The 11,870-nt window shown below is 50.0% G+C and overlaps 1 protein-coding gene across 1 annotated transcript in view; it reads right to left on the bottom strand.

Moving 5' to 3' along the window:
- Positions 1-11,870, bottom strand: part of LOC125487326 (proactivator polypeptide-like 1) — a 17,768-nt gene that overhangs the window by 2,860 nt on the left and 3,038 nt on the right. The window contains exons 2-7 of the mRNA XM_048618500.1: positions 9,442-9,516; positions 6,126-6,251; positions 5,596-5,721; positions 3,472-3,487; positions 2,498-2,631; positions 799-876 (exon numbers count right to left, since the gene is read on the bottom strand). Of these exons, the coding sequence (XP_048474457.1) occupies positions 799-876; positions 2,498-2,631; positions 3,472-3,487; positions 5,596-5,721; positions 6,126-6,251; positions 9,442-9,516 (555 nt within the window). The remainder of the gene's footprint in view (positions 1-798; positions 877-2,497; positions 2,632-3,471; positions 3,488-5,595; positions 5,722-6,125; positions 6,252-9,441; positions 9,517-11,870) is intronic.

Below are 11,870 nucleotides of genomic sequence, written 5' to 3'. Positions count from 1 at the left end.
ACGTAATAAATAAACACACGGTCACTTGGCGAAGAAGCTTCCGGAACGATAGCGTTGACGTTTCTGGCAGCGTTCGCCACCACCCTTCGCCAATGCTCAGATACTGAAGTGGGTTGTGTACCCTGGTGCAGCAAGGTGTGGGCAATAGCAAGGCATGGTCTCACTAGGGGCAAAGGAACATTTGTGCCCCATAAATACCAGGCTATGGCCATCTCCAACGAGAGAGAATCTCACCGTCACCCCCTTGGCATTCAATGGTGTTCCCATCACTGAATCCCCACCCGCCCCCCTCACTATCAACATCCTGGGGGTTACCACTGACCACAAACTGAACAGGACCAGCCCCACATAAACACAGCGGCTACAGGAGCAGGTCAGAGGCTGGGAATCCTGCAGCAAGTAACTCCCCTCCTGACTCCCCCCCGAAAGCCTGTCCCACCATCGACAAGGCACAAGTCAGGAATGTGATGGGATACTCCCCACTTGCCCCGGATGGGGGCAGCTCCAACAACACTTGAGAAGCTCGACACCATCCAGGGACAAAGCAACCCCCCGCTCGATTGGCCCCACATCCACAAACATCCCACTCCCCCCCCACCACCGACGCTCAGTAACAGCAGTGTGTACCATCTACAAGATGCACTGCAGCAACACACCGAGGCTCCTCAGACAGCACCTTCCAAACCCACGACCCACTTCCATCCAGAAGGACAAGGGGCAGCAGGTACATGGGAATACCAGCCCCTGCCTCTGTCTGATAATAGCCAACACTGTGAATGCTAAACCCCAGACACTCACCCCACACAGATCCCGATCCTCTGGATTCTCCAGCACCGTCTTGATCTTGCCCATGTGAGAATTGACAAACTTTTTGCACTGTCAGAGCCAGATGAAAAGAAGAGAGAGATCAGCCGATTACTTTCTTGTGGAACTGACTAATTCTCGGGGCGCGCTCGAGAACGTACGCACGGTGACAGAGACATAAAGTGAGACAGAGAGAGAGAGAGAAACAACAATGTCCCATTGCATACTGCATTTGCATAGTCCCTGCAACGGAACTAATCTATCCCAAGGCACTGTGTATTTCTGAACTGGAACGCTTGAAAATCCATTCCCTTCAAACATCGGAGAGTCTCCCTTGGTCAATGAGGATGGTTTTTAAGGTGTGACTTACTCAGGATGTAGAGAGCCGTTGAAGTTAAGGAAAGGAAGTTCAGAGTTTATGGCCCAAGGAGCTAATGGGGCAATCGGGGGTGAACATACAGAGCAGAGGGAAAGCCCAGACTTTGAGGCGGTTTTTTTTTTTAAGCTGTGCCTGGATCTCCTTGCTGTTGTCTGCCTTGATAATAAAACGCAGGCAGCATCATAAGATCAACGCTGCCCAATGAAAAACGACAAGTTTTAGCCCAAGACCGGGGTACATGGGTTGAATCACTCTGATGGCTTCAAAATCGATCTTTCTTTCAGACCATTGCGATCATTCGATGATAACTGTACAGAGCCATTTGTACCAGCTCAGGCATAATGAGTTTTTACATTGCCCCCAAATGGGGACACTCGTTTTCTGGGGCGTGGGTCAGGAAACGTAGAAGCTAGCAGCAGGAGTAGGCCATTCGGCCAATTTGAGATTTGCTCCGGCCCATTCCGTAAGACCATCCAGCTCAACGGCCTGTCCTCGATTATTCCCTACGTCCCATGATCCCTTTAGGCTGTGTCCATCTCCTTCTGGAAAACCGTCAATGCTTTGGGCCTTCTCTGCATTCCCCGGAATATCTGAGCGACAGGGTGTGTTATCGAGCGGCCACTCACCACCATTCAGGAAAACCAGCTTCCCTCCTTACACATTCCCTCCCTCCAGTTTTGGGCACACTGCGGGGGCAGGGGGCAGCGATGAATAATCTCTACATATTGGGGGCAGACTGCAGAAACCCACTGGGACATCTTCAGGCTCCGATTCTAAAGCACGGGTATCCAAGTGAGAACTTAGCTGCTGAATGTTGAATTGGGTTTTCTGAACGAAATTATTTGAAGGGGCAAGGAACGCTACAGCACAGGAACAGGCTCTTCGGCCCATCAAGCCCGCGCCAATACACTACGTCATTCTAAACGAAAGGCCGTTCCCCTCTCGATCTTTGTCTCCCTTGCCCATTTCCTGTAGCAGGGCGGAACTAAGGCCCGGGTTGATACAGCGAACCATTTCACAGTGCTACCCACGCCCTCTGCACTGGCGATTGGCATTCAGTAGCGGCATCAATGTCTGGTCAGTACTCACCAGTCAATCAACTCGTGTCGCTGGCCTCTAGGCCCCGTCGGGCAGCTCGAAGTTCGAAAGGAAGGATTTCACAAGGGCCCGCCCCGGGAACGTGTCCCATTTCAATGAGGGCCCTCATTATATGTTGCGCTCCTTCGTGAAATCCTGCTCCATCTGATCTCCCATGTCGCACCTCTCCCCACCCCACCGACAACCTTTCCGACTCCTATTCCGGCTGGAACTCACCACCATTTTGGGGATGTCAGTAGGCAATTGGCATGCAACCTTCATCAGGACGTCACCTTTCCTCCCTCTGTCCCACTCTGCGTGGAGGCGATCCATGAACGTCTCGCACATTCGACAAGTCATGGCAGGTAGTGCTGTGTTACAGGCAAACAGGAGAGATCGGAGTTAAAATCAGGCAGCGGATGCGCAGCGAATAAGAAATGGACGCGTCGCATTCTTTAGGCCACCCCCCACCCCAGGGTTACGAACGGTCAAATGCCAACAGAAACCAAGGAGAGCCAAGGAAACACCCACGTTCTTGTGATGGGCCATCAATACTATCCCCTGAGCGTGGGACATGACTGAAGCTCCCACAGCATTCCTGTGGGAATCTCGTCGGCACATCGATGTGCCTTAAGGTAACAGGACCAGGGAGTTAGACACAAGCCCCGGTTTAGGAAAACTGCCGGTTCAGAAGGATCACAGGATACTTACCTTCATTAACCGAGGCATAGGTTTAGGAGCAGGGAGGTTTTTGCTGGGAACTGTATATAAAACATCGGTTAGGCCACACAGCGAGAGTATTGTGTGCAAGTTCTGGAATCCACATTATAGGAGGGATGTGATAGCACTGGGAGAGGAGGCAGAGGGAGATTTACCAGGATGTTGCCTTGTGGGGGCTGGAGAGTTTCAGTTGTTGAAGAGGGATTGGGATGGACAGGGGGTTGTTTTCCTTAGAGCAGAGGGGATTGAGAGGGGAGACATGATTGAGATGGATAAAGCGATGAGAGGTATTGATAGGGAAGACAGGAAGGAACATTTCCTCTTGATGAGGGGATCCTGTGTGTGTAACAAGGGGCTGAATGGCCTACTCTTGATCCAGTAACTAATGGTCTTAGGCTCGGCTCAATTTGTAGACAGATTTGTTTGGTTGTTGGGTTAGAACCGGTTGACCTTCCCCACGAGCAGCAGACAGCATTTACAGATGCACTCGCCTCTCGGAAATAGTCCCTGTTCAACAGAAAAGAGACGACAATTACGTTTGGGATCAGGCCCGTCAAACCGAGAAGCTGATCCACGCTCAGGATGGAATACTGTAACAGTTTCCCACATGTCCTGTTTTTCATATTCCCCGTCACCGAGAGGACGGTCGGGAATTTTGTGAGAAAGCAGAGGTTCTTTCTGTTGGGCATACAGGGATGGGACTGGTGCTACTGTAACACATTCCACCTTCAACCGCGCACCCCCCACCCAAACTTGCTGTCCATTCTATCAGCCCTGACACTATTCGAGCATCAATCCCAAAGCAGCCAAAAAGCTGGCATCAGACCTGGGCATTTCACAGGGGAAAGGATTTCCACCTCCTGCAATTTCAGAGACGGATTTTGTTTGTGTCTGTCTGTGTGAGAGAGAGAGAATGAGGGAGTGAGAGTGAGTGAGAGAGAGTGAGAGAGTCTGTGTGAGTGTGTGTCTGTGTGAGTGATAGAGAGAGAATGAGGGAGTGAGAGAGAGTGAGAGAGTCTGTGTGAGTGTGTGTCTGTGTGTGTGTGAGAGTGTGTGTGTGTCTGTGTGTGTGTGTGTCTTTCTGTGTGAGAGAGAATGAGGGAGTGAGAGGGAGTGAGAGAGTCTGTGTGAGTGTGTGTCTGTGTGTGTGTGTCTGTGTGTGTGTGTGTCTGTGTGAGAGTGTGTGTCTGTGTGAGAGTGTGTGTCTGTGTGTGAGAGAGAGAGAATGAGGGAGTGAGTGAGTGAGAGAGAGTGAGTCTGTGTGAGTGTGTGTCTGTGTGTGTGAGAGTGTGCGTGTGTCTGTGTGTGAGAGTGTGTGTCTTTCTGTGTGAGAGAGAGAGAATGAGGGAGTGAGAGGGAGCGAGAGAGTCTGTGTGAGTGTGTGTCTGTGTGTGTGTGTGTGTGTGTGTCTGTGTGAGAGTGTGTGTGTGTGTGTCTGTGTGTGTGAGAGTGTGTGTGTGTGTGTGAGTGTGTGTGAGTGTGTGTGTCTGTGTGTGTGTGTGTGTCTGTGTGTGTCTGTGTGTCTGTGTGTGAGTGTGTGTGTGTGCCTGTCTGTCTGTGAGTGTGTGTCTGTGCCTGTGTGTGTGTGTGCCTGTGTGTCTGTGTCTGTGTGTGTCTGTGCCTGTGCGTGAGTGTGTGTGTCTGTGCGTGAGTGTGTGTGTCTGTGTGTGAGTGTGTGTCTGTGTGTGTGTGCACATGTGTGTGTGTCTGTGTCTGTGTGTGCCTGTGTCTGTGTGTGTCTGTGCGTGTCTGTGTGTCTGTGTGTGTGTGCACATGTGTGTGTGTGTGTGTGTGTGTGTGTGTGTCTGTGTGTCTATGTCTGTGTGTGCATGTCTGTGTGTCTGTGTGTGTGTCTGTGTGTGTGTGTGTGTGTGTGTGTCTGTGTGCGTGTGTGTCTGTGTGGTGTGTGTCTGTCTGTCTCTGTGTGAGAGTGTGAATAGCGTGTGAGAGAGTGTGAGACAGTGTGAGAGTGTGCGAGAGTGTGTGAGAATGTGAGAGAGTGTGTGAGAGTGTGTGAGAGTGAGAGTGTGTGTGAGAGTGTGATAGTGAGAGAGTGTGTGAGTGTGTGTGAGAGTGTGAGTGTGATAGTGAGAGAGTGCGTGAGAGAGTGTGTGAGAGTATGTGAGAGAGTGTGTGAGAGAGTGTGTGAGAGTGTGTGAGAGAGTGTGTGTGAAAGCGTGAGAGAGTGTGTGTGAGAGAGTGCGAGAGAGAGTGCGAGAGAGAGAGTGTGAGAGAGAGTGAGTGTGTGAGTGTGAGTGAGAGTGAGTGAGAGTGAGTGAGTGACCAGTGACCCTTGTTTGGAACTGGTCTCGAAAGCTAGCTGTGTTTCTCTCTCTCTCCTCAAACACTGCTGTGTCTGTGGAGTTTCTGCTGCGTATTTTTGTAGCAGCGTTGGTGTTTAATTGCACGTCGGGCCAGTGTATTCCCATTCAGGGCCAGCGCTAACTCCAAGAGGAAATCGGCAAAGAGACTTCCTCATGACAGCTGCCTGGAATCAATTTCAGTTTGGGTCAGTCTCCATCTCTTTGCAATAGCAGTGGGTCAGGCAACTTATTCCCATGCTGAGCTGCAGCAAACCTGGACATTCCTGACTGAGGTCACTGTCTGAGTCCTACCTTGGAACGTTTCCCCGTCCCGTTGGAAACTGGCGAGGAATTGACTGAATCCGACACGTTTTCGGGCGTGGGTTCGACCTGAAGGGGCTGGCACAAACTGAGGGCCGTACAGAGCACAGCGAATTCCTGGGAGAGACCAGACCATGCCCGGGGGTTAGAGCGGGATAGACACTGTTAAGGGGAGACGGTTTTCCAGGATCCCTCCACCCCATCCGCTTCGGGAATCCTTCGGGACACCGCGCGTCCAACCCCCCCTCCCGAAACAGCTTAGACCGTGACTGGGACCTCCTCATTCAACTCAGAAATGGGAACGGCATCCCAAGGAAGTGAGCTGGCAGCAACGATGTTGGAGCTAATGGGGGGGTGGGAAGTGAGCGGGCACCGCACAGGGCATTGGAAGGGTGGCAGGGTTGATGGTCGACGGGAGACCGGTTTCGGGGGGGTGGTGCTGGGGGGGGAGGGGTGGAGGCAGGGGTTTGGGAGCTCAATCTGCAAACCTCAGGCAGACGCGTTCGCAGCCGGGCACTTACCACATCTTCTTGAAGGAGCTTAATTGTTACAGACCACTCATTATCCACAAAAGCTTGACAATGCTGCGAGATCTCTTGGTCCCTGATCTTTTCACAGCCTTCTCGCAATATGCTTTTCACCTCTTCCTGTTAAAAGTAAAACGCAGAGAGAGAATCCAGCTGCTCGGCGGTTACGGTACAGGACGGATCATCTAAATGTGTGTTATAAAGCACATCCACCACCCCCGAGAACTAAAACCCAAAACGCCCAAAGAGGAATGCCCTGTTATCTGTGAAAGGAGTGTGCAAAGTGTAAAAAGCAACTTCTAGTGGTTAAATAAAACAAATCCCTGTCACTCCCTTTACAAATCAACAGGTAACAAACCACTTATCTGTCTCTAACAGTGGGCAAATTAACAAAATTATTAACAAACTGAATAAATCCCTTCTAACTCCTAACTATTCCCGAGTAAAACGAGGTCCTAATGGTATGCTGTTCCAATAAATACAAGTCCCACTTGTACAAAACAAAAAAACTAAAAGAAAAAGAAATTAGTCTCTCGAAATTACAGCCAGGTTACGTGGCTTCCGGAACATTCTGTGCCTTCTCCGTCAAATGTTCCGTCAGGAATATTAACTCGTTGTGCCGTAGGTACCTTTGATCTGGATGGTGCCTTCTCTAAAACTTAGAGACGCCTGTGAGAGCCAGTGATTCTCTCTTGCAGGCAGCGAGCTGTTAACTCTGGCAGATGGCAGTTAGTTCTCATGTCTTTGTCCAACTTCCACCCCCCCCCTCTTCTTTTATATCCTTGATGACATATCAGGTTCTTACAATAGGATTGGTCCTATGTTGTCAAAGCCATCAGATTTAAATTTAGAGATAGTAGGAACTGCAGATGCTGGAGAATCCGAGACAACAAGGTGTAGAGCTGGATGAACACAGCAGGCCAAGCAGCATCAGACGAGTTAATTGGTTTTTGGTTTCTAAGTGCCTGGTTCAAACTGATTGGCTAAATTCAAAAGCTTGTCGTCTTGTTAAAAACATCTGCTTGGCCTGTTAACTGTACGGCTTTTCAATACAAATGTTTTAATTTGTATTTGCAAACTTGCAAGCTGCTGATCGCAGATGCCCATTTTCAATCTCTAAGCATAGAAAAAGCACATCATCTTTTAAAGGGACCACGCAATGCTCCCCCCCCTCCCCGCCTCCAACCCTCGCATTTTACAAACACCAAGTTCTAACTTCGTGCCTCCCAATATGCACAACTGCTCTACCCCAACTTTGCAACACTGAGCAATAAGGGCACCCACTGTAATCCACAATGCCAAGGGTACAGTTTGCAATTGGGCACAGGGCACCATCTATCAATCCACATGGACTGGGCTGGTCACTTAGAAACTGAAAATTACCCTCACGCCACCCCCCCAAAAAAAATGACCAACTTGGTTGAAGCTTTTCATTTTGCCCTCATCACAAGAATGCCAATTTGTGGGCAGGACCAACATGGGTGCTGCATAAGATGAGGGTGCTGATTGGACAGCAAGTGGATTCTGATTGGTGGAGGTGTTGCCATGGAGACCAGGGTCACCAGTACCCTGCAAGCTGGTTCCCGTTTCAGCATCAAACTATCATATGACCTGGTTATTAGGACTTCCACACACTGCGCATGTTTAATTCAGCACAAGGAAGGGGTTGTGGGGGGAGACCTTCCCTGGTTTATATCTCAGGGTAATGCCTTGACCAATCAGAGTTTAAACAAAGCCTGGAAGTGAACTGCCGCTCGCTGCAAACTGGTACATTCTCGCCGGCAACACCTTGGCCCATTAGAGAGAATGTCTCTCTTGGATGCTAGCCCTCTTTCCCGCTCAGTGGGGGCACCAGCACGGAAAGAGATTGTTGGCCAATTAGTGGAAGTATTTTATCCAACATAGGAAACATTGGAAGAGAAACAGAAATTGCTGGAGAAAATTAGTGAGGGGTCTGGCAGCGTCTGTGCGGAGAGAGAGACAGAGAGAGCAGAGTTGGCGTCTTGAGTTCAGTCAAGAGCAAGTAAGATGAGCTAAGGTTTTTGGCTCAACTCTAAGGATATGCTCCCCAAACACCTTTTGAAGGAGTTTCGGAATCTTTCGGGATTGTCCAAACTATCCATGAATTTATAAAAATGAGCAAGCTCTTCGGGAACGTCAAACTCCAAGGAAAGAAATGGGAATGGCATCCCAAGGAAGTGAGCTGGCAGCAATGATGTTGGAGCTAATGGGGGGGGGAGTGAGCGGGCACCGCACAGGGCATTGGAAGTGTTGATGGTCGACAGGGGGTGGTGCTGGGGGAGGCGGAGGGTTTGTTTTCATAAGGGATCGGTTGTAGCAATTTGCACGTGGGAAATCCATTTCATTTAACCAATGAGAGAGAGAGCCGTTCGACACCGTGACGTCAAATGACGCCTAAGAAGACTGAGCGTCGCCACGGGTGAGACTGAAGCGGAGGCGTGAGGGGATGGAGTACAACGCACAGATGGGCAGGAGAGGGGGGGCACGGTGAGGGTGGGCCGAGGGGCCTCAGATGGGCACGGAGGGCTGTATGGGTGGTGCAGGATGTCAACTGGCATGGACGGGGCACGGGCGGAGCACGCGGGAGCGAGGAGTGTTTTTTTAGTTCAATCAGCGTGTTTCCCCAATCTTCCGCAAAGTTACAGACGTAGGGGCCTTCGCTGGCAAATCGGACACCCCCCATTACCCAAAAGGGGTTTGTTTATCTCAGTTGTATCCCGCTCCCCACATTCCCGACAGCACCGGGATAAATCTGTGCCAAGCTGGACAGAGCCTCAGTGCCACAGGATAGTTAGAGCTGCAAGTAGCAAGAATTCAAAGGTCAGTGAGGTGTATGGAGAGCTTACCTTCATTAACCGAGGCGTAGAGTTTAGGAGCAGGGAGGTTTGGCTGGGAACTGTGTATAAAACATCGGTTAGGCCACACAGCGAGAGTATTGTGCGCAAGTTCTGGAATCCCCATTATAGGAGGGATGTGATAGCACTGGGAGAGGGAGCAGAGGGAGATTTACCAGGATGTTGCCTTGTGGGGGCTGGAGAGTTTCAGTTCGTGAAGAGGGATTGGGACAGACTGGGGGGTTGTTTCCCTTAGGGGAAAGGAGATTGAGAGGAAGGGGGCGTGACTGAGATGGATAAAACGATGAGGGGGTAACGACAGGACGTAGAGATTCAGAGACAGAGCGTCTGGGAGGACAGGAAGATGGTGTGTCGGTTTGGGTGTGACCCCAGCGAATGGCTTTTTTCTGATCTGTGCACCCCAGCAACCGTCCCCTGTACGCGAACAACAGTACCTCTGCGGAACTTTTCCGAAGGGGGGCAATGATGTCTTCCATGTGCTCTATGCACTGATCGCAAACCTGGTCTTTCTGGAAGAGAATAAAGTTGTCGTCTGTGATGAATCTTACTCTGATTAATCATCACAAAAAGCACAGTTCCAATCACTCCACACCTACCCCCTGCCCCCACACCCTCTCAGAATGCTATGGGATATCTCCTTAGATGTGCAAGCGAGGTCAGAGATCGCTGCCGTTTCCGAATGGCGGACTCAGTGAGAGGAATATGGACCCAGAGAGAGTCATTCAGCTCAAACACATCCATCCAAATCCCTCTTCGACCCGTTCACTGTCTCCCCGTTTCCATGGGGAATTAATAACACTGCTCGGACAACTGATGGCACCAGAAAGTTGGTGACCAGGGACAATTGGGAAACCATTCAGCTCTTTGGTTCTGTTCCGCCATCTTGAAATTGCGCCAACTGCTTCTACACTTGGCCAAACACGGGGTGGGGGGGAGTCTTCGCTCCTGTCTGTTCCTGTAAATATTTTGCCGATTCCAACGGGATCACCTCTCGGCTCGAGGCCCCAGAGAGGACAAGCCCGGTTTCCCCAAATGCTCTTCTGAAGACAGGCTTGTTGGCCCAATGTGGTTAACCTTTGTTATCCATCGCTATAACAACCGGCCTACTCCAGGGATGGCCTCAGCAAGGCTCTACCCATTTGAGGCAAATCTTTCCTTCTCAAATCTCCTTGTGACAAAGGCTGAAACCCCTTTGTTGCTCGTCAATATCTGTTGTACCTGTACGTTCGCTCTCATGGACTCGTTAACAAGTATGTCCCCTTTGGACATCAACAATTTTCCCTGTTTCCATTAGGAAATACTCTACCCTCCCCTACTTTCCACCAGGATAACCTCACTTTCTTCAACATCATAGTCCATCTGCCGTGCTCATGCCCCCCTCAGGGTAATTAGTGGGAAGGTAATAGATGCCCACCTAGGCAGCTTTGCCCAAATCACATGGCAGACTGTTTTTTGCCTGTCAGCTGATCTTCAATCCTCGCGAGGACATTTCCTTTTGTTCCACATGCTTTAATTTAGCTCGCTGAGCTCCTGTGGCGAACTCAACCAAAATCCTTCTGAAGATCTAAGTACGTTGCACCTCCCAGAATCCCCTGTACCGATTATGTTAGTAAGGCCCCTGGAAACATTCCGACGTGTCTGTCAAACGCAATTCCTCATTCTCCGGCCCATGCCGACCGCAGCGATCTGCATTCCTCATTTTCCCTTGTCACTATGTCTGGGAGATTCCTTGTGTCTTCCTCAATGAAGTCGCAAAGCAACAATTCAGCTTCTCTTCCAATCCTAGACTCCCCCGCCCACCAACCACTTTACAATCTTCTGAATTAAACGTTTCCTTTTCGCGGACCTGCAGAAGCTTTTGCAGCCCATTTTTATGTCTTCAATCATTTACCTTCCTACAGTATTCTGCTTTCCTCACCCAGTCTCTTTGTGCTCCTTTGCTTCATTCTAAAATCCTCCCAATCCTTAGGTTTACTGCTATTTCTGGCAACTTTACGGGAGGGGGCGGTGTGGTTTCTGCTAATTTATTTGTGTTTTATCTTTTCTTTACAACATCCTGAACCTCCTTTGTTAGCCACAGTTTTTGGGAGGGCTTTTGTGCCTTGAAAGAATCTACAGTTGCTGTAGACTGTGTAATAATTCTTGAAAGGCCATCCATTACATGTGCAATCTCTGATACATTTTCCCGTTTGACCTCTGCCAATTTCCCTCCTCATAGCTCTACGATTTCCTCTGTTTAAATTCCATGTCCTCACTTCAGACTGACGGGGTACAATTTGTCTGAAAAGGAAAAGCGAACAGGTTGTGTTCAGGCACTTTGGAATTAAAATAAAAACATGTTTCGCTTGGCCCGAGCAGATCCAAAAGTGGATCGGAAAACTGAAAGCGCCGTTTATTCCCGAAGCAGATGCTCCCAGGGTTGGAGGCGAAAGGATTCCTGTGTCTCGCTTCCAAACAGAATCTAAAAGAATGTTATGATCACTGGTGCCGAAAAGGTGCTTTTCGAACAGGAGCTCCCATCTTTGTTTGGGAGGGAGCTGGTTCTCTCATTCGCTCACCTCTAACGGAGGGGTGTGCGGGTTGGGGGGGATGTTGCCATGATGATATTTACCCGGTTAGGTCGGCTCCAAACGGTTTCAATGCAGTGGCGGATGGCATTGCACTCAGAGGCGATATGCAAATTCTCGCACAGGTTATGGATCAAAAAACACGTGGCCTTCCGTGCTTCGATGCCAGCCAGAGCTGAGGGGCACCAAAAAAAACACACATTTACTGCCATTTGTAATTCCCAACATCCCCCCCTCTCAAAAAAACACACACTTACTGCCCTCCTTTACGGCGCAGACCCTGGACGTCCCGCTCC

This window comes from Rhincodon typus, chromosome 40, assembly GCF_021869965.1.
Source record: "Rhincodon typus isolate 14 chromosome 40, sRhiTyp1.1, whole genome shotgun sequence".
Taxonomy (NCBI): Eukaryota; Metazoa; Chordata; class Chondrichthyes; order Orectolobiformes; family Rhincodontidae; genus Rhincodon; species Rhincodon typus.
Note: the sequence above shows the minus strand (reverse complement) of the source record. Positions and strands in the feature narration are given on the sequence as shown.